General features: G+C 42.3%; 1 protein-coding gene across 1 annotated transcript; it reads left to right on the top strand.

Moving 5' to 3' along the window:
- On the top strand, window positions 1–27,868 carry LOC126493805 (vomeronasal type-2 receptor 26-like). Its single transcript, XM_050130916.1, has 6 exons — window positions 1–209; window positions 6,037–6,328; window positions 7,612–8,409; window positions 20,250–20,489; window positions 24,026–24,149; window positions 26,514–27,868. The coding sequence occupies exons 1-6, from the start codon at window positions 1–3 to the stop codon at window positions 27,488–27,490; spliced, it is 2,640 nt and encodes an 879-aa protein (XP_049986873.1). The 3' UTR covers window positions 27,491–27,868.

Below are 27,868 nucleotides of genomic sequence, written 5' to 3'. Positions count from 1 at the left end.
ATGTGGCTGTGTACTCTCTTTCCTGTTGTCTTTGGTTGTGTCTTTGTTTCTGCTTTTTCCTCACCAAGAGCCTGGCTGTTGCCAAGGCAGAGGCGTCACTTTGACCGTCCTGGGGATGTAATAGTGGGGGGCAGCTTCTCCATCTTTGATCTCTCTATTGGTACCCTGTCTGACTTCACTGTCCCACCATCAGGACTGCTGGCTTCAGAGTAAGTGTTGAATGTGGAATGGGAGTCTCTGAAACCCAGAAGCAGCCTTACAAGGTTGTGTGAATCCTTGGATAGTGGTTGATTCTCAGAGTCCCAGCTAGATGGCCACCACGTTTCTCTGTGTATCCATGCAGTAGCTCTGTTGCTCTCCTTTTACATGACCTCTGTCTGTCTGTCCTTTTTGTTTGTCTTGGACTGAAGTATGGGTGCTCTTGTACTGGGTGTAATGTCTGCCCTCCACAGGCCAGGTAGGGCTTCTTGATTCTTCTGTATATCCTTGGTTCTTAAAATAGTGTCTATGTAGGTGTGTTTGCTGAATGGATTAATGTGTAAATAATAGATTTTCATCATTTATCAGCCTCCGTGATTCCTTTGTGCTGTATTCCTTTTTCTTGTTATTTTTTCTAAGCATCATGAAGTCTCGAATTCACTAGGTAGTCAAAGATGACCTTGAATTTCTGATCTCCAGCTTCCACTTTCCCAGTGATGACATGATGGACTGAACCACCACATTTAGTCTATGAAGTCCTGGAGATCCAGCTCATGACGTGAGCCATATGAACAGTTCCACTTTTAGATATAATCATTCCAGCTTTTCAATATACTGTAGTTTCCAAAACAAGCCTTTTTAAACATTTGTATTTAGCTTTATTGCTTTTAATCGAGCATAGGGCCCATGGCTGTACTCTTATCGCTCAGAAAGCTGAGGCAGGAGTATTATTAGTTCCAGGCAAGATTGGGGAACATGATGAGTCTCGTATCAAAAACCATTTAAGAGTGTTTTTTAAAGTAACATCCATAATTTTTTATTCAATTAAAAATGAATGAGATTTTTTATTACTGTGTTTTCATATTTGACATCATTTGTATTTTTAAAGGTTTGTAATTATATTTATGTACAGAAAACTCAGCAGTACGTTTAACCCTGTGTAGTGGCGAGTTCTTTTGCCTTTGCCTTTTCCAGCTTGGCAATTCAAGCCACAGATTTGGACCCAGGACGATGTCTCTCCAGTGGCGGCAGATCTCATCATATCTGTCATTGTAATTGGTCCTAATAGCTTCTACCAGCTTGGGCAGAGCACCCTTGTCTCCCGAGTTAACCTGTGTGAAGGCAACAGTGGTGCACGTCTTCCTATGACCAGCCGCCCCAGCCTGGCCTTTCTTTTGATGATGCAATAGGGGACCGCCATCTTCCGACACAGAGCAGGCAGGAAGACCACCAGCTCAATGGGGTCTACGTCATGGGCAATCACCACCAGCTGAGCCTTCTTGTTCTCTACCAAAGTGGTGACTGTATTGACGCCCGCTCGAAGGACAGGTGGTCTCTTAGTTGGGACATCCCCTTTGTCGGCAGCTTTCTTCTCAGCACGGGCCAGCAGCCTTTGCTTCTTCTCATGCTTTGTCTCTGGCCTATACTTGTGGGCAAGTTTAACCACTGAGTAGCTGTTTGCCAGTGCAGGGCTTGGGTGAACTGGTTAATGGCAGGAGGAACTTTGAGCCGCTTATAGAGGATGGCCCTCTCGCTGCGGCCTAATGTAGCGGGGGCCATTTGACGATCTCTCTTCTGCTGGATGTCCTGCCCATTGCTGAAGTTCTTAGGCCTCTTCTCAAACAAAGGATTCACCACCTTCTTAGCCTCGTGCTTCTTCACGATGGCGGGGCCCGGGGCCACCTTCTTCCCCTTTCCCTTGGGCATCTTGCCTGGCTGGAGGAGAGAGAGCTATATTACTTTTTTTTTTTTTTGGAGTCAGTATCCCAATTTATGTTCTGACTACTCTGGAACTCCTTGTGTAATTCAGACTAGCCTTCAAACACAGGACTGCAAGCACGAACCAACACATTGGCCATACTGGCTTGTCCTCGAGTTCTCTTTTATTTTATTTTAATTTTTTTTGAGAGAGGGCTATACTGTGTAGATGATACTCGCCTAGAATTCAATATCTTCCTTTGTCCATGTCCTTAGTACTGGAATCACAAGTGTTTGTTACCATATCAATCCCATGTTATATTTTAAGCCAGTGAGTAATAATTGCATGTGTCTATTGGGCACAGAGCTGTATTTTAATAAATGTATACATTATAGAATGATTTATCAAGCTTATTTCATTCACAAACCCAGCACTTTGCACACTTAGCTTTTGGTGATGTGAATGTTTATAATCTACCATGGGAGGCAGAGACAGGAGAATCTGAAAGTGAAGGTCTTAGGGTCTGGGGAAATGTCTGAGTTGGTGAAGTGTCTGCTGTGCAAGCATGAAGATCTGAGTTTGATTCCCAGAACCCATGTGAAATCTTAGGCTATTGAGCATTGTAGTAATAGGTGCGGCAGGGCTACGTCCCCAGCACCCTGCCGCCCGCATGGGTAGCTTATGCCCCGAAATAATTACACGGAAACTGTATTCTTTTAAACACTGCCTGGCCCATTAGTTCCAGCCTCTTATTGGCTAGCTCTTACATATTGATCTAACCCATTTCTAATAATCTGTGTAGCCCACGAGGTGGCTTACCAAGGAAGATCTTAACCTGCATTTGTCTGGAGTGGGAGAATCATGGTGACTGCCTGACTCGACTTCTTTCTCCCAGCATTCTGTTCTGTCTACTCCGCCTACCTAATTTTCTGTCCTATCAGGGCCAAGCAGTTTTCTTTATTAATTAACCAATGAAAGCAACAGATAAATACAAGACCCACCTCCATCAGAGCATCTTTAACTCTGGTTAGGAACAATGAGTGAGACAGGCAAATTCCTACAGGTCTGTGGCCAGTCAGCCTATCTGAATGGATGAGGTCCAGGTTCAGTGAGATAACCTGTCTCAAAAAATAAGGTGAAGAAGGGCCAGTGAGATGCAATAAGGAGAAAAACACTTGGCATGCAAGCCTGATGGATGACCTGGCCCTGCCTGGAACCCACATAAAGGTGGAAGGAGAGAATTGACTCACAAAGTCGATTCCTGACCTCCATGTGTTCTAGCTTGTGTGAGTCTACACACACATCATATACACACATGAACACAAGATAATGTTTTTAAAGATGGAAAAGTAATTTAGAAAGCTATTCTGGCACCCTAGCAGCCTTTACCCTCCAAGCAGAAACACACATGCATATGAATACAACACCACATATACAGCCACACACACATATACACACATACACACACTCACACACGTACACACACAGAACATGCTTAAAGAGAGTAGTAGTTGTCAGCTTCTGGCGTATATATACACATATATTGAAAGAATTCATCATTCTTGGCTATACAGTGAGTGTGAGGTAAGACTGGGGGATAAGGAGACTCTGCCTCAAAACAAAAACAAATCTTCTCTCAGGATTGACATTTAGAAAAATTTAATTAACATAAACAGCATCAACTGGATATGGTGACACTTTGCTTTAATTTCAGCACTCAAGAGGCCAAGGAAGGTCGATACCTTTGGATTCTGGCCAGCCAAAGGCACAAAGAAATTCTTTGTCTGAACAGCCCCATATGTCTCTATCTCTGTCTATGTTGATGTCTGTCTGTCTGTCTGTCTGTCTATCTATCTATCTATCTATCTATCCATCCATCCATCTATCATTTATCGATCTATCTAACTATATTCCCCTCTACTCCTTTCAACAGCTCCCAAATGGTCTACCCTCTTAAATTTATTGCCTTTTATTTTTTAAATATTATTGCTGCATACATATGCAAACAAATATATATTTATAAATGAGACCTATTGAGTCCATTTAGTGTTACTTGTATGTATATGCTTAATATTTTCTTGCATTTGATCTTTGCTGATTTCATATGTTTACATAGTGCATTTGTTGAATTCTCAACCCCAGCATCTCTTACCTACCTTTCCTCCCTCTCATTTCCTCCTTCCCTTTACAGGTCCTTTTCCCACATTCATGCCTTCTTGTTTTGTTAGGCACTGATTATTTTTCTGTTTTTTTTTCAAAGAAAACATTTAATTGCGGTGGCTCACTTACAATTCAGAGGTCTAGTCCGTTATCACCTTGGCACGGAACATGTTATCATGCAGGCAGATATGGTGCTGGAGAGGTAGCTGCTATATGTTGATATGCAGGTAACAGGAAGTAGGCAGTCTCACTGGGCATGGCTTGAGCATATAGAAAGCACAAAGCCTGCTTATACAGGGACACTTTTCCTCCAATAAGACCACAGCTATTCCAACAAGGTCATCCTATTAGTGTCCCTTAATTTGGGGGCCATTTTATTTCAAACCATTACCCCAAAGACTTGTAGCCATATAATAATGCAAAAATGCATTAAGTCCAACTTCAAAAGTACCCATAGTCTATTTAAAAGTCTGAAGTTCAAAGTCTCTTCTAAGATTCATGCAATGTCTTAACTGTAATTACCTATAAAATCAACATCCAAAAGCAGATCTTATATTTCCAGCATACAATGGCACCATTCCAAAGCATAAGAGAGGGAACATAGGAAATACTGGACCAAAGCAAGACAGAAAACCAGGTTGGCAAACTCTAAACCCTGCACCTCCATGTCTCATGTCCAAACACTCTTCAGATCTCCAACTTTTTTTAGTTTTGTTTACTGCAACACACTTGTTTCTCTTGGGTTGGTTCCATTCCCTGTTTGTAGCTTCGTTCATCAGGAATCTCATGACTCTGACATTTCCAACATCTTGGGTTCTCCAAGAAATTCCAGGGTTCAACTTCACAGCTTCATGCAGTGGCCTCCTTAGGCCTCCATTCAAGGACACCTGCCTTTCCTTAGTCATGGAGGAAGGTTCCATAGTGCCTTTCTTCTATCCTTAAGTCTAAAGCCAGAACTCCGTGACCAAAACTGCCAAGTTCTGCTGCTTGCTGGGGCTGGAACATGGCCCTCATATTCAATTACATCTTCCCCAGATTTCTGGCCTTTACTGCCTAAGCTTGACTATTCTGGAATTTGCTCTGTATATCAGGCTGACCTCAAACTTTTTTTTTTTAAATAGTGTTTTTCTGTGTAGCACTGACAGTTCTGGAATTCACTCTGTAATCTAGGCTAGCCTCAGACTCATAAAGATTTGCTTGCCTGAGCCTCCCCAGTTCTGGGATTAAAGGCATGCACCACCTCCACTCAGCTGTGACCCCCCGATTTTACCCAAAACTGTCTGTGTGGCTGCAGGTCTGGAACTGTGTACCGAAGTTTGTGGGTTCACCTCTTAGGGACATGACTGACAATAGTGAGTGTCTTTCCCCCAGAATACATCCATTGCCAATAGTTCAGCAGGGAAGAGTAGGGCCGTGCAGGGAATTTCCCAGTGCATGATTGGCTGTTGGCAGACTCACATGTCTGCTATGCCCAAATTATCTACCAAAGACAGCATTTCACATCTCCTCTCCCTGTATTCTGGCTCTTACTATGAGCAATTCTGAAATAGATGTTTGTTACTGTTAATTCTAACCAAATGTACTGTGCAATAATTTTTTTGTTTGCATGAGGCAGGGTCTCTATATATGTAGTTCCTGGTACCTGGATGTGTCTCTGTCATCCATGCTGGTCTCCACTTCACAAAGATCCATCTGCTCTACCTCCAGAGTGCTGGGATTAAACAAGTGTGCCACCACACCCAGCTAATTCAATAGATATTCAGTTATCCATTCTGTCTTCTGAAACTGTCCCCTCTGATTACTGGCTCCACATTCCCTCTGGCTCCCCTCTGAGTATTCTGAACTGTGTTTCTGTGCACATCTGTGCACATGTATTTGTGAAGATGTATGTGTTTGATTTTTATCCTTGTGTTCCTGTGTTTATTCTTGTTCTATATATCCCATAATGTGTGATTAATTTGGGCTTCTCTTTCTCTCAGCATTTCCAAGTGGGGCTACCGGGTGGCCCAGAGTTTCGTCTTTGCCATCGAGGAGATCAATAGGAGTGCTCACTTGTTGCCCAATTTGACTCTGGGCTTCTCCATTCGAAACTCTGGGGACTCAGTGCATGGAGCCGTCCACGAGACAATGAGCTTTCTCTCGAGGCAGGAGGAGCCCATCCCCAACTATACCTGCCAGCATGGCTCTCCTCAGGCTGCTCTGGTTGGGGACACACGGTCATCCCTGTCTGTCTCCATGGCCAGACTTCTGGGGCTGTACAAGTTTCCCCAGGTGAGTGTCTCAAGCCTTCTTCCTTCATGAATGTAGTGCAGTCCCTTAATGATGATAGAGAACCTGATGGTGATGGCCACAGGTGTGAGCAGCTCTGCTGTGGAGCCAGGCTCCCTGCAAGTATTCTCCATGTGCAACATGGTTCCCCTCCATATACAGATAAAGATAGTTTAGAGAGAACTGGCATCCCTCTCAGTGACCAGGAAACTGAAAACATTTCTTTTTTATTTAAGAAATATTTTAAAGATTTATTTATTTTTATTTTATGAGTATTTTCCTTCATGTATATATGCACACATGTACATATACATATATGCATATATGTAAATATTTATATGTTTTATATATGCATCTATATATATTTATATGCACACATGTATTACATGTTTGCCTCATGCCCATGAAAATCAGAGGACATTGAATTCTCTAGACTGAGTTCCAGATTTTTTTAACTGTCATATGGGTCCTGGGAATTGAATCTCAGTTCTCTGAAATAGTAGTAAGTACTCTTAACCACTGAACCATCTCTACATCATTTATTATTATTATTATGTGTGTGTGTGTTTGTGTGTATACTCAACACCAGTGCCATTGTACACATCTGCATGTTAGTTAAAAGACACCTTTTGGGAGTCAGTTATTTTCTTCTATGTTGGTTCTGGGAAGTAAACTCAGTAAATAGGAATGTCTTGTAGTGGTGGTGTGATAAGAGCTGATCGTTGTTCTTGCCTGGTGGTTCTACTGAGAACCCATTGGTCCCTACCAGGGACTAAAAGAAGGTTTGTGGGGTAAAGACGCTAACCAAGCTTGATGACTTGAGTTTGAACCTCTGGAACCCATGTGGTGGAAGAGAACTAGTCCCCACAATTTGTCTCCTGACCTCCACACATGTACTATCAGACAACACACACACACACACACACACACACACACACACACACACACACACACGAAAGTGAAAAAGAACAGCATCACAGCTGTATGCAAATCAGAGAGCTTAATATACGTTTATGTGTTTTGTTACCTATGTGAGTCTATGCCGCAGGTGTAAGAGGAAGCTAGAAGAGGGTATCAGATTTCCTTGACTTGGAGTGATAGGCAGATGTGAGCCACCTGGTGTGTGTGCTAGATCTTGAACTTGAGTCTTCTACCAGAAGAACAAGGGCTCTTAACCACTGAGTCAAGTCTCCAGCCTCCTCCTTCCCACCTTTAAACCAGATCATCAGCCTATGCATAAGTCCCAGTCTCATTCACCCTTCTATTGCCTGGTTCTTCCTTGACAGGTCAGTTATTCGTCCTCACTACCCAGCCTCAGTGACAAGATCCAGTTCCCATCTTTCCTTCGAACCCTGACTAGTGACCTCACATCTTGCCGTGCAGTGACCCAGCTGATCATTCATTTTCAGTGGTCCTGGGTGATCATTCTGGCCCATGATGATGACTTTGGGCAGCAGGCCAGCTCTTTGGCCAATCAGGAACTGAGCTCATTTGGTGTGTGCATTGAGTTCACCCTCCATGTCCCTTCCCATGAGTCCATGGGGAAGATTGGAGAGATTGTCCAGAAGATGCAGAAATGCACAGCCAGGGTTGTTCTGGTTTTCCTAAGCAATTCAAATTTCCAGCTTATTCTATATAGGTTACTGGGCGTTCCTGTTTCAGGCCAGGTCTGGGTCAGCAAGGGCACTCTGCACATGGCACTTGCCCTGTCTATTCCAGGCATTTCCCAGGTATTGTTCGGCACATTTGGCCTTCTGTATCACAGCTGCAGGGCTACTGGCTTCCCAGAGTTCCTTGCTAACCTACGCCCCAGACATACTCCAGAAGATATGTTTATAAAGAAGTTTTGGGAGTTTACCTTTGATTGCACATGGCCCGACCAGAGCAGTACAGTGACAGAGGGTGTCCAGCTGTGCTCAGGGAATGAGAGTCTGATAAACAAGCAGTATCCTTTCCCAGAAGTGAGTAAAATTGATGCAGCTTACACAGCTGTCTACAGCATTGCCCATGCCCTGCACGACGTGATAACCAATGGACAGCAGGATGGGAAAAGTACAGACTCCCAGGACTTCCAGCCCTGGCAGGTGAGAGGACATGTGCAGTGGGTGGCTCTGGGATAGTGGGGGAAGAGGACATTGGTACTGACTAGGGTGTAGAAAAGCTGACTATATGCTTCAGCAAGGATGTCACATGCTTACCAATGAGAGGCATCTTAGAAGGAACAGTAGCCAAGGAATCCCTGCCATGTGTGGGATCTCAGAAGAGTCCAGTTCCTGTGGGTTGCCTGATTTAGCACCATCAGGATGCCTAGTAAAATTAGTATTTCACATAACAGTAAACATGTAAGTGGAGTTTTTTCTTTCCACCAGTTCCTGAATAAACACTCAGAGGCTTATATTAATTATAAATTTTGATCTATTTGCTTAATCTTATTATTTAGTAGCTCTTTTAAATTAACTCATTTCTTTTTTATGATTTTATTCATTTTTTTTCCAAATGACCTAATACATTTATTTTTATTCATTTTTTTATTGAAAAACTTTCTGCCTCTTTCCCGCCTCCCATTTCTCTCCCCCTCCCCCTACTTCTCTCCTCCTCCCTCTCCTGTTCGAAGAGCAGTCAGGGTTCCCTGCCCTGTAGGAAGTCCAAGGTCCTCCCCTCTCCATCCAGGTCTAGGAAGGTGAGCCTCCAAACAGGCTAGGCTCTCACAAAGGCAGTATATGCAGTAGGATCAAAACCCAGTGCCATTGTCCTTGGCTTCTCAGCAGCCCTCATTGTCCGCCATGTTCAGAGAGTCCTGTTTTATCCCATGCTTATTCAGTCCCAGTCCAGTTGGCCTTGGTGAGCTCCCAATAGATCAGCCCCACTGTCTCAGTGGGTGGGTGTATCCCTTGCATTCCTGACTTCCCTGCTCATGTTCTCTCTCCTTTTGCTCCTCATTTGGACCTTGGGAGTTCAGTCCAGTGCTACAATGTGGGTCTCTGTCTCTATCTCCATCCATAGCTAGAAGGTTCTATGGTGATATGCAAGATATTTATCAGTATGGCTATAGGATAGGGCCATTTCAGGTTTCTTCTCCTCAGCTACCCAAGGAACTCGCTGGGGACATCTCCCTGGACACCTGGGAACCCCTCTAGAGTCAAGTCTCTTGCCAACCCAAAACTGGCTCCCTTAATTAAGATATATACTTCCCTGCTCCCATATCCACCCTTCCTTTATCCCAACCATCCCATTCCCCCATCTCCCCCCATCCTCCCCTTCTCACTTTTCTCTCCCCATCTCACCTTACCCCCATGCCACCTCACCCCCAAGTTCCCAGGTTTTGCCCTGCAATCTTGTCTACTTCCAATACCCAGGAGGATAACTATGTGTTTTTCTTTGGGTTCACCTTCTTATTCAGCTTCTCTAGGATCATGAATTATAGGTTTGATGTCCTTTATTTATGGCTAGAAACCAATTATGAGTGAGCACATCCCATGTTAATCTTTTTGGGTCTGGGTTACCTCACTCAGGATAGTGTTTTCTATTTCCATCAATTTTCATGCAAAATTCAAGATGTCATTTTTTTTAACCACTGAGTAGTACTCTAATATGTATATATTCCACACTTTCTTCATCCATTCTTCCATTGAAGGGCATTTAGGTTGTTTCCAGGTTCTGGTGATTACAAATAATGCTGCAATGAACATAGTTGAACAAATGATTTTGTCATATTATAGGGAATCTCTTGGGTATATTCCCAAGAGTGGTATTGCTAGGTCCTGGGGTAGGATGATCCCGAATTTCCTGAAAAACTGCCACACCAATTTCCAAAGTGGTTGCATAAGTTTGCATTCCCACCAGCAATGGATGAGTGTTCCCCTTACTCCACAACCTCTCCAGCAAAGGCTATCATTGGTGTTTTTGATTTTAGCCATTCTGACTGGTGTAAGATGGTATCTCAAAGTTGTTTTGATTTGTATTTCCCTGATCGCTAAGGAAGTTGAGCATGACCTTAAGTGCTTTTGGCCATTTGAACTTTTTCTGTTGAGGATTCTCTGTTCAGTTCAGTGCCCCATTTTTTTAATTGGGTTAATTAGCATTTTAAAGTCTAGTTTCTTAAGTTCATTATATATTTTGGAGATAAGACCTTTGTCTCTTGCGGGGTTAGTGAAGATCTTCTCCCAGTCAGTAGGTTGCCTTTTTTTTCTTAGTGACAGTGTCCTTTGCTTTACAGAAGCTTCTCAGTTTTAGGAGGTCCCATTTATTCAATGTTGCCCTAATGTCTGTGCTGCTGGGGATATATGTAGGAAGTGATCTCCTGTGCCCATATGTTGTAGAGTACTTCCTACTTTCTCTTCTATCAGGTTAAGTGTGTTCTGGTACCAAGATCAGGTCTTCTTACTGGCCAGGTAGCTCGCAGACAAAAGGCCAACCTTGCTGCAGTCAGGCTATTAAAACCAAATTAACCCATTTCTATTATTTTCTATTTTACCACAAGTTTGTGGCTTGTTACTTCACATCTTGCTGCTCCAGCAGCTCCTGGCATCTGCCTGGATTCTTCCTTCTTTCTTCCAGTATTAAGTTTGGGTTTCTCCCTGGCCATAGGCCAAAGTAACTTTATTCATCAACTAATAAAATCAATACATATCCACAGCAAACAGAAGGGCATCCCATGTCATAGAGTTTTTAATACCCCAAATTTAAGCTTTGATAAACAGTGGATGACTTTTAGTATAGATGTGCTGCAAATCAGAATTTCAAACAGATATAAAATGCCATTTATTTTTCATTTTTTGGTGTATGGGACATGTATATGGGCACATGTTTGTAAGCATACAGGCCCATGCGGGCGGGTTGTGCTCTCACTTGTACATACATGTGGGAATATCTGAGGATGATGAGGAATCACCTTTCAATCATTCTTCCATCTTAATTTTTGGGGCATGGTTTCTCACTCAATCCCAGAACTTGTTGATGTGGCTAGTCTCGGTAGTCAGCTTTTTCATGCATTTCCTGTCTCCTCCTTCTGAGAATGTAATTAGAGAATAGTGGCCACATCCACCTGAAATTTAGGTGGGTTCTGTGTTTTGAGGTCTGATCCTCAGGCTTTTATGACAAGTGCTTTAATCACTGAGCCATATCCAAAGCCCTTAATTATTTTTCTATTTAAAAATATTGAAAATTTCATACATGTGTATAATATATGTTGGTCTTTTTCCCCTGAGTTTTTGTCCATCTTTCTGTCCACCTCCCTGTCTGTTTTTCTTTCTATATGTCTGTCCATCCATCTACCTATTCATCATCTAACTCATCTATCTATCTATCTATCTATCTATCTATCTATCTATCTATCTATCTATCTATCTATCTATCATCTATTCTTTTTTAAATTTTTTTTATTAAAAATTTCCACCTCCTCCCCTCCAGACTTCCCCCACTACTTCTCCTCCTCCCTCTCCAGACCTAAGAAAATGCAGGGTACCCTGCCCTGTGGGAAGTCCAAGGCCCTCTTCTGTTCCATTCAGGTCTAGGAATGTGTGCATCCAAACAGACTAGGCTCCCAAAAAGCCAGTATATGCAGTAGAGACAAATCCCAGTGCCATTAATCATTGGCTTCTCAGTCAGTCCCCATTGTCAGCCACATTCAGAGAGTTTGGTTTGATCACATACTCGTTCATCCCAATCCAGTAGGTCTTGGTGAGGTCCCATTAGATCAGTCCCACCGTCTCCATGGGTGGATGTACCCCTCACGGTCCTGACTTCCTTGCTCATCTTCTCTCTCCTTTTGCTCTTCATCTGGACCTTGAGAGTCCAGTGCTCCAATGTGGGTCTCGGTCTCTATCTCCATCCATCGCCAGATGAAGGTTCTATGGTGATATGCAAGATATTCATCAGTGTGGCTATGAAATAAGGCCAGTTCAGACACCCTCTCCTCTGCTGCCCAAGGACCTAGCTGGGAACATCCCCTTGGATACCCGGGAACCCCTCTAGAGCCCAAGTCTCTTGCCAATCATAAAATGGCTCCCTTAATGAAGATATCTTCTTCCCTGCTTCCATATCCACCCTTCCTCCATCTCAACCATCCCAATCCCCAAGCTTTCCCCAGTCCTCCCCTTCTCCCTTATCCCCTTCTTCCTTTTTCCCTACCCCCATGCTCCCAACTTTTGCCTGGTGATCTTGTCTACTTCCAATTTCCAGGAGAATAAATAAATATTTTTCTTTGGGTTCACCTTATTATTTAGTTTCTTTAGGATCACAAACTATAGGCTCAATGCTTTTTGTTTATGGCTAGAATCCACTAATGAGTGAGTATATACCATATTAATCTTTTTGTGTCTGAGTTATCTCACTCAGTAAAGTGTTTTCTATTTCCATCCATTTTCATGCAAAATTCAAGATGTCATTGTTTTTTACTGCTGAGTAGAACTCTAATGTGTATATGTGCTGCACTTTCTTTATCCATTCTTCCATTGAGGGGCATCTAGGTTGTATCCAGGTTCTAGCTATTACAAATAATGCTGCTATGAACATAGTTGAACAAATGCTTTTGTAGTATGATAGCGCATCTCTTGGGTATATTCCCAAGAGTGGAATTTCTGGATCCTAAGGTAGGTTGACTCAAAGTCTTCTGAGAAACTGCCACACTGATTTTCAAAGTGGTTGCACAAGTTTGCATTCCCATCAGCAATGGATGAGTGTTCCCCTTACTCCACATCCTCTCCATCATAGGTTATTATTGATGTTTTTGATTTTCGCCATTCTGACAGGTGTAAGATGGAAATTCAAAGTTGTTTTGATTTGCAATTCCCTGTTCATTAAGGAGGTTGAGTATGACCTTAAGTGTCTTTTGGCCATTTGAACTTCTTCTGTTGAGAATTCTCTGTTCAGTTCAGTACCCATTTTTTCATTTGGTTATTCAGAATTTTAATGTCTAGTTTCTTCAGTTCTTTATATATTTTGGAGATCAGACCTTTGTCTGATGTGGGGTTGGGGAAGATCTTCTCCCATTCAGTAGGATGCCCTTTTGTCTTAATGACAGTGTCCTGTGCTTTACAGAAGCTTCTCAGGCTCAGGAGGTCCCATTTATTTATTGTTGCTGTTATTGTCTGTGCTAATGGAGTTATTAGTAGGAAGTGGTCTCCTGTGTCCATGTGTTGCAGACTACTTCCTACTTTCTCTTCTATCAGGTTCAGTGTCGTCAGATTTATATTGAGGTCTTTAATCCATTTGGACTTGAATTTTGTGCATGGTGATAGATATGGATCTATTTTTATTCTTCTACAGGTTGACATCCAGTTATGCCAGCACCATTTGTTGAAGATGCTTTCTTTCTTCCATCGTATAATTTGTCGAAAATCAGGTGTTCATAGGTTTGTGGGTTAATATACGGGTCTTCAATTCAATTCCATTGTTCAACATCTCTGTTTTTATGCCAATACCAAGTGTTGAAATAGGAGCGGCGGGGCTGCGTCCCCAACACCCCGGCCGCTTGGTTAGCTCATGCCCGAAATAACAACACACAAACTGTATTCATTTAAGAACTGCTTGGCCCATGAACTCTAGCCCTTACAGGCTAATTCTCTCACCTGGACTAGCCCATTTCTAATGATGTTTGTAAGCACCCCAAGGTGCGCTTACCTGGAAGATTCTAGCCTCCATCCATCGTTGCGTCTACCCAGGAGAGCTGAGCATGGCGTCTCTCTGGGAACAGAGCAGAGTCTGACCTCACTTCCTCTTCCGCCCAGAATTCTATTCTGTTTACTCCTCCCATCTATGTTCCAAGCCATGAGGCCAAGCAGCTGGTTTATTATAACTTAACCAATGAAATCAACAGATTGATATATGACACTCCCACATCAACCAAGCTGTTTTCATAACTGTAGCTCTGTAATAGAGTTTGAAGTCAGAAATGGTAATGCCTCTGGAAGTACATTTATTGTATAAGATCGTTTTGGCTCTCCTGGGTTTTCGGTTTTTTTTTTTTTTATATAAAATTGATTATTATTCTCTCAAGATATGTGAAGAATTTTGTTGCGATTTTGATGGGGATTGCATTGAATCTATAGATTGCTTTTGGTAGAATTGCCATTTTTACTATGTTGATCCTCCCAATCCAAGAGCATGGGAGATCCTTCCATTTACTCATATCCTCTTCAATTTCTTTCTTTAAAGTCTTAAAATTCTTGTCAAAGGATTTTTCACTTCCTTGGTTAGAATTACCCCAAGATATTTTATGCTATTTGTGGCTGTCGTGAAAGGTGATGCTTTTCTGATTTCCCTCTCTGCTTCTTTGTTCTTTGTTTTTAGGAGGGCAACTGATTTTTTTGAGTTGATCTTGCATCCTGCCACATTACTAAAAGTGTTTATCAGCTGTAGGAATTCTTTGATAGGGTTTTTGGGGTCGCTTAAGTACACTATCATATCATTTGCAAATAACGAAAGTTTAATTTCTTCCTTTCCAATTCGAATCCCCTTGATCTTCTTATGTTGTCTTATTGCTATTGCTAGAACTTCAAGCAGTATGTTGAAGAGATATGGAGAGAGAGGACAGCCTTGTCGTGTTCCTGATTTTAGTGGGATGGCTTTGAGTTTCTCTCCATTTAATTTGATGTTAGCTGTTGGCTTGCTGTAATTGCTTTTATTATATTTAGGTATGACCCTTGTGTCCCTAATCTCTCCAAGACCTTTATCATAAAGGGATGTTGAAATTTTTCAAATGCTTTTTCAGCATTTAATGAAATAATCATATGTTTTTTCCTTCAATTTATTTATATGATGCATTACATTGAGATTTTTGTATGTTGAACTAGCCCTACATCTCTGGGATGAAGCCTACTTGATCATAATGGATAATTTTTCTAATGTGTTCTTGGATTCGGTTTGTCAGTATTTTATTGAGGATTTTTACATCGATGTTCATGAGTGAGATTGGCCTGTAATTCTCTTTCTTGGTTGAGTCTTTGTGTGGTTTTGGTATCAGGGTGACTGTAACTTCATAAAAGGAGTTTGGCAATGACTCTTCTGTTTCTATTTTGTGAAATACTTTTAGAAGTAAAGATATTAGCTCTTCTTGGAAGTTCTGGTATAATTCTTCATTGAAACCATCTGGTCCTGGTCTTTTTTGGTAGGGAGGTTCTTGATGCCAGTTTCTAATTCCTGGCAACTTACAGGTCTATTTAAATTGTTCACCTAGTCATGATTTAAATTTAGTATATGGTACTTATCTAAAAAAATGTTCATTTCTTTTACATTTTCCAATTTTGTGGTACAGGCTTTTGTAATAGGATCTAATGATTCTCTGAATTTCTTCTGTGTCTGTGGTTATGTCCCCCTTTTCTTTTCTGATCTTATTAATTTGCATGTTCTCCCTCTGCTATTTGTTTAGTTTGGATAGGGGTTTGTCAATCTTGTTGATTTTCTTTAAGAACCAGCTTTTTGTTTTATTGATTCTTTGGATTGTTTTATATGTTTCTATTTTGTTGATTTCAGCCCTCAGTTTGATTATTTCCAGTCTTCTATTTCTCCTTGGTGAGTCTGCTTCTTTTTTCTAGATCTTTTAGGTGTGCTGTTAAGTCTCTAAAGTGTGCTTTCTCTGTTTTCTCTATGTGGACACTTATTCCTATATACTATGCTTAGTATTGCTTTTATAGTGTCCCATAGGTTTTGATATGTTGTGTCTTTATTTTCATTGAATTCAAGGAAGACTTTAATTTCTTTCTTTATTTCTTCCTTGACCCAGGGGTGGTTCTATAGTTGACTGTTCAGTTTCCATGAGTTTGTAGGCTTTTTGGCGGTAGAATTGCTATTGAATTCTAATTTTATTACTAATAAAAGTAACACATAGATAGATGACCCTCCTCCATCATTTCCCCTTTTTCTGTTTAAACAAAAAGGAAGGCTTTAACTTTAACATAGTAAAATTACATATAACAAAACAGTTATAAAGCAAAAATCACAGTTACAATATTTATATATATTTTATCTTTTATCATAACTAAGAAAAACTATAACTATAACTAACCATTCTTCAACTCCACCAAAGACTCCAGAAGGATGTAATATAATATTACCTAAGTAAACAAGAAATAAGCAACTTTCAAACTCTAGAAATGACAGAGATATCTCACTGCCTGTACAGTCACCCAAAGTTCTTTTATATCATTGGGGCATCCATCTTCAGCCTAAAGACCCTTGGTATCCAGTGGACATTTCCATGAAGCAGGAAATTTCAAAGACAATTCAGTTACTATTTTCCGTGTCCTGCAGAATATCTCACAGACTCTTTCATGAATCAGGAACCCCAAAGGACCATCTCACCTTTAGGCAAGTGCAGCAGTCCTCTTTCTGTGGGTTCTTTGTGTCCATTTCATGCATCAGTCCAGGCAAGAGCAGTTTCTTGCCCAAATGGCTATCAAACTCCATAAGTAGCCTCTTTGATGCCCATCTTCCTCTTGAAGAAGATTGGTGCTGCCAGGAGCAGATGTGTCTCATTGTCATGAAAAACCCTAAATTATTAAAACATTTAAAATGCCATATTCTGTAGTCTTTGAAAGATATGAAGAATGCCTATCTAACTGAAATATATCTCTATATTTCTAGAAAATCTAACTAACATGACTATAAGCTTGACTATTATTGATGATTATCCATTAACAACCTATATTTCCTAATTATACAATACATTTTAAAAATGAACTTCACAATCACATACCTTAATCAAGATCAGAAATACATATGCACATAACAAGATTGACCTTAAATTTATATCAGTAAAGTCAAATCCATACCAATATAAATTATTCATATCTATACCATATCCCCTTTAAATGTAAAAGAACATTTATAAACAATATTTGGGAATATGTGTGCAGTTTTTTCTCTCCAAACTGCTTTGTGCTGAATGGGGGTGCTGTTATTCAGGTCTTTCATGGTATAACTCGTGTGCTACATTCATCTCAGTCAGCAGTTGAGTGAAGTAATTTTTTGAAGGTGTTCACTGCAACCTTTCAGGAGGGCATGATCTATAATACCATATTGGGATAGAAGCAATCCACAGTCTCATCCTCTGTGAAAACAAAAGAACTTTCCCAAAGCATCATAACCTTAGAGCCAAATTTTGAATTTAAGGTATTTTCAAAATATCTATCTTGGATTAGTTTAGCAGCATTCATAAACAAATATCTTTTAGCAGCCGTTGCTCCTTCCTCAGAATTCAAACAATTCAAAGAGAGCTTAATACCATACAGCATCAAGATTCTCTGTGTATTTTCCTTCTTTGTGCGGCTTTGTTTTAACCTCTATTTATTTTATTTTTATTTTTTGAGAAAGGTTCTCTGTATATCTTCGTCCTGGAATAACTCTGTAGGCCAGGCTGTCCTTGAACTCTCAGAGATCCCTCTGTCTCTGCCGCCCAGGCATTGGGATTAAAGGTGCGTGCTACCACAACTTGAAGTCACAGAGGTCAATCTACCTCTGCCTCCTAAGTGTTCGGATTAAAGGTGTGTATCACCACACCCAACTACTCTCTTTTTTTTTAACTTTAAGAACTTTAACTTTTTTTTCAAGCCTGCTTATATTTTTAAACATTGTAAACCATTTAGACGTTTTCTTCGACTTTGAGTCTTTCTTTTACTGAATATCTCTCTTTTTGTGATCACATGAGTCTTTAATTTACCAAGCAATATCAGTAGGACCAAAGACGTGGCTTTGACAGCTGAATCCAGCCCATTTCTTAACGTTACAGCCTCATGGCAGAGGTACCGGCTGTAGCCATGTTTATTGCAACAACTCTACAATATTTCAAGGTCTCTGCCAGCAAGCAAGCTGCAACATTCTGCTCACAGACCACACTCAGTCAGACTGCCTGCCTGAAAGAGTCAGAGTTTGCTGGCAGGACAGCCCAGAAAGCCGGCATTTTAAAACAGCACAGCTTTTTTCCTGCTACGTCTGAAAACTGAAAAGCATGTGGTTGGCTTTTCATCAACACTATTTAAGTGTTTCGTGGCAGGACCTCTTAAAAGTGCCGCAGGTTTTTGCAGCTAAAGCTGAGTCATGAAGCCTCTCTTAGATGAGAGCGCTTGCTTGCCTCTAGCAAGCAGAGCAGACCTGAGAAATTGCTGCTACCAAGAAAACATGCTTTACTCTATTCTTTCCCAAGCTTTCTCGGGCTTTCTGTGGATTCAGTAATCCACATCTGGGCACCATTCATAGATGGAGCTGCAGGCAGGCCTGCTTTTTGTCCCGCCTAGCTCCTGCACAGCTAGATTTACACCCGAAAAAAAAACCACACAAACTGTATTCATTTAAACACTGCTTGGCCCATTAGTTCTAGCCTCTTATTGGCTAGTTCCCACATCTTGATTAACCCATTTCTAATAATCTGTGAAGCACCACGAGATGGTGGCATACTGGGAAAGATTCGGCATGTCTGACCTGGTGGCTGGCTCCATGGTGGCTGCCTCACTGCTTTCTACCCAGCATCCTGTTCTGTTTACTCCACCTACCTTATTTTCTGTCCTATTAAAGGGCCAAGGCAGTTTCTCTATTCACCAATGAAAATAACACATAGACAGATGACCCTCCTCCATTAGGCTGGATCTCCTCAGTGCAGGAGCAGGAACTGTTCTTGGGTCAAGGACCTCACATACAATAGGGCAGGCTTGGGGGAAGCGGGGTTGTATGGAACAAAAAAGTAGGAGCTAGAGGGGCCCAGTGCTCCCTTCCTGGAACATCCTCCCTGGGTGGGCACACACTCACCCGTTTGGATGGATCTCCTCTCTATCTATCTTTTCTTAGCCACCCAGGGTAGCGTAGGTCACGATCTGTACGAGGACCCCTGGAAGACATGTAGCTCACTGCTGAGGTAAACAGTGAGAAGGGTTGCCAAGGAGGAGGTGTGTTTTCATTACCATCACTCAGATGACCTGAGATTCTAGTGTGTGCCTGGTGAAGATACATAAGGTTGTAAACAGGAAGAACAGTGATACTTTTTGTCATTTGACTGGGGGTGACAGATTAAAATTTGCACAAAGTCAGGCTTGGAGGCCCATGTTTATCATGCTAGCACACAGAATGTTGAGGCCAATCTGGACTACTAAGGAAGATTTCATCACAAAATTAAAACATGTAAGTGTCAAGCTGTCTGTGTGTACTTAATGATGAGGATATAAAGTAGACTGAGTATGAAGAAGTGAAGGGAAGTGAAAGGCTGGTGTAGTTTTCTCTGTCAGCAACTATTTGAGTTCCAGACAAGAGGATGAGAAGTCTCACCATGGGTAAAAATGATAGCATTGCAGATGGCAGGTCCAGCATGTCAGGGCCCTGAATGGAGACAAACAGAAGAGCCACCGGGGTGGGACTGATGAACTGTGGGAGACTGGTTGGAGTCAGTGGGCAGACTGGGTGAGCTGAGCCCAGTCTGTGGAGGTCTTCCTAGAGTTTGGAGTCTTCTGAGTGTGATGGGAAGACTGAGGACAATAGCGCACACCCAAATGAGACCCTGGAGCAGGAACTACATTGTCATGTTTTTGGGTTTAATTTTAAGGCTGCTGAGATGGCTCAGTGAGTAAAGGACTTGTCCCCAAGCATTAGTTGGATTCCCGAATCCCACATGGCAGCAGAAGGAGAGAGCATTCCTGAGAGTTGTCATGTGGATTATACAGTGTTAATGATACACACACACACACACACACACACACACACACACACAGAGAGAGAGAGAGAGAGAGAGAGAGAGAGAGAGAGAGAGAGAGAGAAAGAGAAAGAGAAATATATTTGTGAGTTCCTGAATATATCACACATACTTGATCTCCCTTACTCCCAATGGTGCCAATCCTTGGTTGAAGTGACTCTGTCTCACTGCAGAGGTGAATGGGATGTGGTATTTTGGACAAGACTCCAGATTGCCCCTGGTTGGTCTACAGTGTCTCCCTTCTTTCCTCAGCTGCTTCAAGCTCTTAGGAATGTGCACTTCAAGACTCCTGATGGAAGTGAAATTATATTTGATGCCAATGGAGATTTGGTGACAAAATTTGACATTTTCCAAGGGCAGAAGACCCCTGAGGGTGTATTCCGCTTGGTCCATGTAGGAATGATAGACCCTCAAGTCTCTTCGGGGAACAAAATGAAGGTCCATTTGAAGGAGGAAATCCAAGTGAGTTGCCTGAATGCAGAGATGACTCTTGTCCTAGTGTGTTAAAGTCACAGGGAAATTTCAGTTCAGGGGTCTTCATTGCTACTTCTGCATCAAGTTGATGAGGCTTTGGATTGGGTCAGTCAGTTATAACTGGCTATGCTGTTTATCTCATTAGAGATCTTTCTCTGAATGATATTGATTCACCAGCAAAAAGGAAAATGTAAAAGATGGGGTTAGGAGATTGCCAGTGGTCAAAGTGTTTTGTATGCAAGTACAGGAACCAAAATTTGGATCTCCAGAACACTTGTACATGCGTAGTGGACAGTGGGTCTCACCTGTAATTTCATCCCTGGAGGATGGAAACAAGGAGATGTCCACAGAAACCTGATGAGTAAGACTAGCCATATCAGTCTTACTCTGGGTTTTCCTTTGAGCCTCTACCTCAATGAACATAATGGAAAAGCAATTGAGGATGATTCCCAGCATTAATCTTGGGCCTCCACATGTGCTTCTTTATACATGAACACGAGTCCACATAGGTGTACAAATACATGCATACACATTTACACCACCCACACTTATGGAAATGGGGGGAGTTGGACATACAAGATATACAAAATACAATGAGAATCTGTAGCTGGTACTACCTTGGAAATATATTCTTTGTGCTTGGGATCTGTTATGAGAAGATGAAGATAGTGATACACTCAGTTAAATACCTTCCCATAGACAATATGGAAAGTGGACTCAATAGACATTCAGTTTACTTACTGTGTTAGTTTATTTCAACCACAATGACAAATCCCATGGTTTGAGGGATTCAGGGTCAGATGTATCAATTGCTCTGGATGTGTGTGATTGACGCAGTATGTCATGTAGGACAACAGACATGTGTGGTGGGAGAGGTTGGTGATGAGGGCATGTGGCTCAGGAAGTGAGGTGGTAGGGATCTTGATAGATTAGACAGGTAAACAAGTTATATCTGACTAGTGCATAGCCTCCATGTCCCACTACCCCAAACCTAGTCCCATGTTCTATTTCTAATATGTATACTAATTTATCAGATTGCGAATCCATTGAGGAATTAATCCATTGATCTTGTCAGAGGCATTCTCTTACTTAGGGTTTCTATTAGTGTCAAGAGACACCACAGCCAGGCACCTCTTATAAAGGAAAAGGATTTAATGAAGAGGCTTACATTTTCAGAGGTTTATTTGGTCCATAATCATCCTTATGGATCATGGAGGCATATAGGCAGAAATCATGCTGGAGAAGGAGCCGAGAGTCTTACATCTTTTCCTGTAGGCAAGAGGAAGTGAACTGTGTCACTTGGTATGGCTTGAGCATATATGATACCCCAAGGCTCACCCCCACAATGATATACTTCCACCAACAAGGCCACACCTTCTCCAACAAAGCCATGTCTTTTAATAGTGCCTCTTCCTATGAGTTTATGTGGGCCATTTACATTCTAACCACCACATTCCATATCCTGACTCCTCAGCTTGTGACAATATTATAATAAAAACTGCATTTAGCAGCACATTGTCCAAAGTTCTCACTGTCTATCACAATTGAAGCATGTTTAAAAGTCCAAAATTCAGTCTCTTCTGAGATTCATGCAATTTCTTAACTGTAATCTCATATAAAATCAAAGTAAGAAATCAGGTTACATATTTCCCATATATAATGACACAAGATGAAACTTCTTGAGCCCGGCCCATAGTTAATCTAATCAGACTCAGTCCCTTGTTCTATGCTTTTATTAGTATGGCAATAGTAGCATTAAGTGCACTTAAAATTTTCTACTGCTTTTCTAATCTACTGTCCCATGGTCCATGTTTATTGAAACAGAAGCATTATCAGGCCTATCAATTCAATACCTAAGTTGCAGAACCCAACTTCTGTCTTAGTTAAGGTTTCTGTTGCTGTGAAGACATACCATGAGCCCAAAATCTCCTATAATAAAAAACATTTCATTGTGGTGGCTTCCATTTTCAGAAGTTTAGTTCATTATCATCTTGGTGCAACATGGTGGCATGCAGGCAGACATTGTCCTAGAGAAGGAACTGAAAGTCCTAAATCTTGACCTGTAGACTACAAGAGGTGAACTGGGTCACTGGGTGTGGCTTGAGCATTTATGACACCCCAAATCCACCCCCACAATGACACACTTCTTATAACAAAGTCAAATCCCCCATAGTGCCTCTCCATATGAGCTTATTTTGGCCAATTACATTGAAACTACTGTAGCATCAATATTCAATCATTCTTAACATACCCACTGTCAGGTGACCAGTGGTCCAACACAAGAGACTTCGGGAAACATTTGAGATTCAAACCCTGATATTTATTAACAAAATTTGAAACAGTGTTGTGTTATTTATGTCTATGTGTGGAGTCTGGTACATAGAAATGGCTCAGCTCCCTGTCCTGTGCCAATGAAGAAAGAGTCCCCTCCTCTGCAACTTTATCTAACTTCATTTTGGTGGCCACTCCAGTCAGTGGTGGCCTTAAGGTATTCCACATGAGAATGAGATTCCCATTCTTGGATTTCTCAATCATGAAAAAAAGACACATACTATGTGTTTCCAGGACTCCTTTGAAGAATTTTTTAATGGCCGTGATCTGGGGAGGGTTTTCTGCTTTCTTCTGTTGTGGCAGAAATGTCAGCACCCACACTTCCTTCTTTATAATCCTTGCCTGGAGGTAGAGCTATCCTAAGATAAACTGGGTCATCCTTGGCTGTTCCGAGGTAAATGAGAGGGCCACTGAGTGTGCTAGGAATGTGTGTGTGTGTGTGTGTGTGTGTGTGTGTGTGTATTCGGGGAGTCAGTAACTGCATTTCTGCTCTTACTGAAGTTGGATGATGTTTTGTTATTAGAATGTAATTGTTAAACACAAGGTCAGCCAAACTGTAAATCTCAACAGCATCAGAGAGGGAGATGGAGAAAAAGAAAAGATATAACCAGGTCTTTTGAATTATAAATGGAGTCCCTGAAGAAGCCACAGGGCTGGCTGGAGTTTCAGAAAATGCAGAAATCTGAAGGCGTCAAGAAAATCATACCCAGGCTATATGGACTTTTGTAATGACTGCCAATACCCAAATTATTGTTTATATTTTATTTTGCATGTATGCATGTTTCCCTGCACCTATATTTGTGTGCTGGTGTCTGTGCAGGCCAGAGGAGGGCAGTGGATCCTTTGCAACTGGAGTTACAGTGTGAGCTGCTGTACTGGTCCTGGGAATTGAACCCTGATATTCTGGAAGAGCAGTCTGTAGTTTTAACCTAGGTGCCTTCTCTCCTACCCCCATATCTTCAATTGTTGATACAAGACTGGAAGATAACACATTAACATTTTTAGCTATGTATTTAATCCCTTAGCCAAGTAAATCAAATGTAGTTCTGTTTATTACACTCAAAGGTACATTTCCAGTCTGGCATCTGCTCAGATAGACATGTTTCTGAAAGGCCTGTCATCTAGTGGGCTGAGAGGGAACTCTCCTGTTCTGGTTCTTAGGATGAGGTTAAGCATCTTTATCCCTACAGAATCACTGGTGACATTATGCTCACTGTTACTAGGTGCCCACCTCTGTCTGCAGTGAAAGCTGTCTTCCAGGGTTCAGCCAAGTGCCCAGGCTGGGAGCACCCCAATGCTGTTTTGATTGCAGTCCCTGCCCCGAGGGACAGTTTGCAGACAAAAAAGGTAAGGACATGTGGATCTGGAATCTGAGGGACCAAAAGGAATTTTGAGCCTCTTGTATTTCTACATTGTCTTAGTTACCGTCCCACTGCTCTGAAGAGACACCATAACCAAGGCAACTTCTAAACGAAAAGGCTTTAACTGGGAGCTTACTTAGTTCATGACCATCATGGCAGGATGCATGGTGCCAGGCAGTAGCTGAGGGTTTCCATTCTTATCTACAGGTAGCAGGCAGGCAGTGAGGTGGAGAGTGGGCCAGGTGTGTGAGTCTGAACTTTCAAAGACTACCCACAGTGACTCCCCTCATCCCAAATGTTCCACCTCCCTATCCATCTCCAACATCTACCAGGTAGGAAGAAATCATTTAAATATCTGAGACTTTGGGGCCATTCTAAGTCAAATCCCCACACCCATCCTCCAAAACACCGCGGAGTCCTTGCTGTCTCATGGAACATCAGCTAGAGCTCTGCTAATAGATATTGTTAGGTAAATGCTTTATCCTAAAAGACAAGTGTGCTACCCATAATTAGAATGCAGAAGAATTGTCCTCTGTCAATCACTGCACATCCTTGACCCCTGATCAAGAAACAGGCCTAAACTGCTTCCACAAGCTTCTAGTGGTCGTGTAGTCAGAACCCTAGATTTGCTAACACTGATGATTTCACTTGCTTTTCAAACCTCCTGTAATTGGAGTAGCATGGCTGATGTCCTTTTGTGACTTTCTTCTGCTTTGTATTTGTGAGATTATTCTTAGAAGTTTAGTGGCAATGGACCACCACATTCCCTACTATTTCAGCTACAGAAGTTATTCCTTTACCTTTCTGAAAGTTGGAAAGCAAAGCCAAGTTTTCACCAGAGTTGGTGTTGTGTGAGGCCTTGGAAAAGAATATCCTCACTGGGTGCTCTCATTTCATTGTTGTTATGCGTGTTTGTGTTGTGAGTGTGTATGTGTTTATCGTGAGCGTGTGTGTGTCTTCTTTTGGCTTGTTGTTTGGTTTTGAGCCACTGTCTCTGCAGCCCTGGCTGACTTGGAAGTCACTACATTTATCAGTCTTCCCCCAAACTATTAAAAGTCTACCTGCCTCTGCCCCTAAAATTAAATCATGAGATTAAAGTCATGTGCAACCACCACCACTCCAGCTCCACCTTCTTAGTAGAATAGCTGCACTGTTAGAGTTAGTGTGTACCTAATTTAACCTGGAGACCTCATTTAACCTTTATTATTTATCACCAGTTTACCCATGAGAACTATATCTCATTTTGAGGTGCTTAGGTGCAGGATTTCAACAAATGAGTTTTGGGGACACAGCGCAGTCTAAAACATTTGTTAATTTGGCCAATTACTGGTCCTGTTTCACTGAAATGAACTGTTAAGAACTCACACAAGAGACCTTTAATCTCAGCACCTAGGGGCCAGAGACAGGAGGATCTTTGTGCATTGTGGCCTGAGAGTGTAGTCAACTCAGTGATCTCTAGACTAGGTAAGAGACCCTGTCTTAAAGTAAGGTGAAAAGGGGCCTATAGAGGTAGCTCAACAGTTAGAAACACAACATGGTGGGTCACAACCAAGTATAACTCCAGTTATAGGGGAACTGATGATATCTTCTGACTTCTGCATATTCCAGACATGCACATGGTTTCAAAAGATATGTAGTAAGAAAACAGTCAACAAGCAAAATAAAAGAGGTCATTATAAAAGAAGAAGCTGTGGAGACTGGTTACACGGCCAGCCTATCAGTTAAAGTATTCACTGTCAACACTGAAAGCAAAAGTTCAGGCCCTGGGACCCAAATTGTAGAAAGAGAACCCCAAGTTTATGAAAGTTATGTTGACCTCCACTAGGAAACCAGGGCATGCCTGAGCCAATACACATACTCACACAAACAAAATATAAAAATATGTTTGATTAGAAATATAAGCTAGGGGGAATGATTGAGGAATTATATCACATGTTAAATGTCTGGTCTTGACAAGCATGTGCATTCACTTATAAACATGTGTGCACACACAAACCTGCACACACAAGCATAGGTTAGGTATAGTGGTGCACTTGTATAATCACAGCACTTAAGAGGTTGAGGAAGGAGGCTTAGGAGTTTATGGCCACCCTCTGCCCCTCAGCCTGAGTTCCATGCGACACTGAAGACAGAAACAAAAACTCTCACATAAAACAGACACAGAAATGTAGCTTTTTTCATTGTGCTTCTGCCTCTAATATCACCTAGCCCAGCCATTGTCACCAAGAATAATTCATAAATCCATGACTTGATGGAAAGGCTGTAAGGGCAGGGAGTGCTTGGGGCACCTTCCTTCCGAGCTGGTGCAGTTGGCACTGTGTTGTAGGAATGGTGTCTGTGTCTCCCGTAGACATGAAGAGATGTCTCCTGTGTCCCAAGGAGCAGTACTCGAGCCACACCAGAGACCGCTGCCTGCCCAGGACAGAGATCTTCCTGGCCTTTGAGGAACCTCTGGGATTCATGCTGGCTTTGGTGGCACTCTTCCTGGCTGGTCTGGCTGTCCTGGTTCTGGGAGTGTTCCTGAAGCACAGGGACACCCCCGTGGTCAGGGCCAACAACAGAACCCTCAGCTACTTCCTGCTGATCTCCCTCTCCCTCTGTGCCCTGTGTGCCTTGCTGTTCCTTGGCCGCCCCAGTGTCCCCACGTGCCTCCTGCGTCAGACGACCTTTGCTGTGGTGTTCACGGTGGCCGTCTCCTCTGTTCTGGCCAAGACTCTCACAGTGGTCCTGGCCTTCAGGGTCACCAGGCCAGGGGCCAGGATCCAGGTGTGCCTGAGCCCTGGGGCTTCCACCTCAGTGGTCCTCATTGCTTCCTTCATGCAGGTTGTTCTTTGTGGGGTCTGGCTGGCCACCTCCCCACCATTCCCAGACAGGGATATGGTCTCGGAGCCCCAGCACATTGTCATCCAGTGCCAGGAGGGCTCTGGCACCATCTTCTTCTGTGTGCTGGGCTACTTGGGGTTCCTGGCAGGGGGTACCTTCTCTGTGGCTTTTCTGGCCAGGGGCCTGCCAGATGTCTTCAACGAGACTAAGTTCCTGGCCTTCAGCATGCTGCTCTTCTGCAGTGTCTGGACAGCGTTCCTGCCCCTGTACCACAGTGCCCGGGGCAAGTCCACTGCGGCTGTAGAGATCTTCTCCATCCTGGCCTCCACGGCTGGCCTTCTGGGTGGCATCTTCATCCCCAAGTGCTACATCATCTTGCTGAGACCAGAGAGGAACACGCCTGCCTGGCTAAAGCATGACCACAAGGCACAGCAAAATAGGCAGAGTGAGATGCTCCAGAGAAGGTGTCTCCCCAGGTCTGCACCACAAGGATTCATGACCTAGTCCTTGAGGGGGGCCCACTAGGACCAACTGTGGTTTTAGCTCACTGTTTCTGTGTGGATCCAAAAAAATTTAAAGGAACGATCAAGGTAAGAGTGAGTCACTCAGAACTAATAACTCCTGATTATCGATGATACTAGAATCATCGATGTTATTTTCTACTCTCTCTCCATTTTACTGCTAACATTTATCACAATTAAGAAAGTTTATAAATGGGAGAAGGCAACATGGCTCAGTGGGTCAAAATACTTGCCACTAAGCATGACAACCTTTATTTGATACTCAGGACCCACATGTTGGGAGGAGAGGGCTGATTTCACTAATTTGTTCTGTGACTTCCTCTTGCCACCCGAAGCACACACAGTCCTCCATCTGCAAGAG

Source organism: Alexandromys fortis, unplaced genomic scaffold (genome assembly GCF_014885135.2).
Source record: "Alexandromys fortis isolate MF-2015 unplaced genomic scaffold, M_Fortis_MF-2015_v1.1 scaffold_339, whole genome shotgun sequence".
In the NCBI taxonomy this organism is placed as follows: Eukaryota; Metazoa; Chordata; class Mammalia; order Rodentia; family Cricetidae; genus Alexandromys; species Alexandromys fortis.
The sequence above is the reverse complement of the archived record's forward strand: the minus strand, read 5'-3'. Positions and strand labels throughout refer to the sequence as shown.

What these genes read in the sequence shown, in the direction of transcription:
- LOC126493805 (XM_050130916.1), top strand. Translation starts at nt 1, where the DNA reads ATGTGGCTGTGTACTCTCTTTCCTGTTGTCTTTGGTTGTGTCTTTGTT. An exon ending in TCAGGACTGCTGGCTTCAGA is followed by an intron (nt 210 to 6,036) that starts GTAAGTGTTGAA and finishes TCTTTCTCTCAG; the next exon opens with CATTTCCAAGTGGGGCTACC. An exon ending in ACAGTTTGCAGACAAAAAAG is followed by an intron (nt 24,150 to 26,513) that starts GTAAGGACATGT and finishes TGTCTCCCGTAG; the next exon opens with ACATGAAGAGATGTCTCCTG.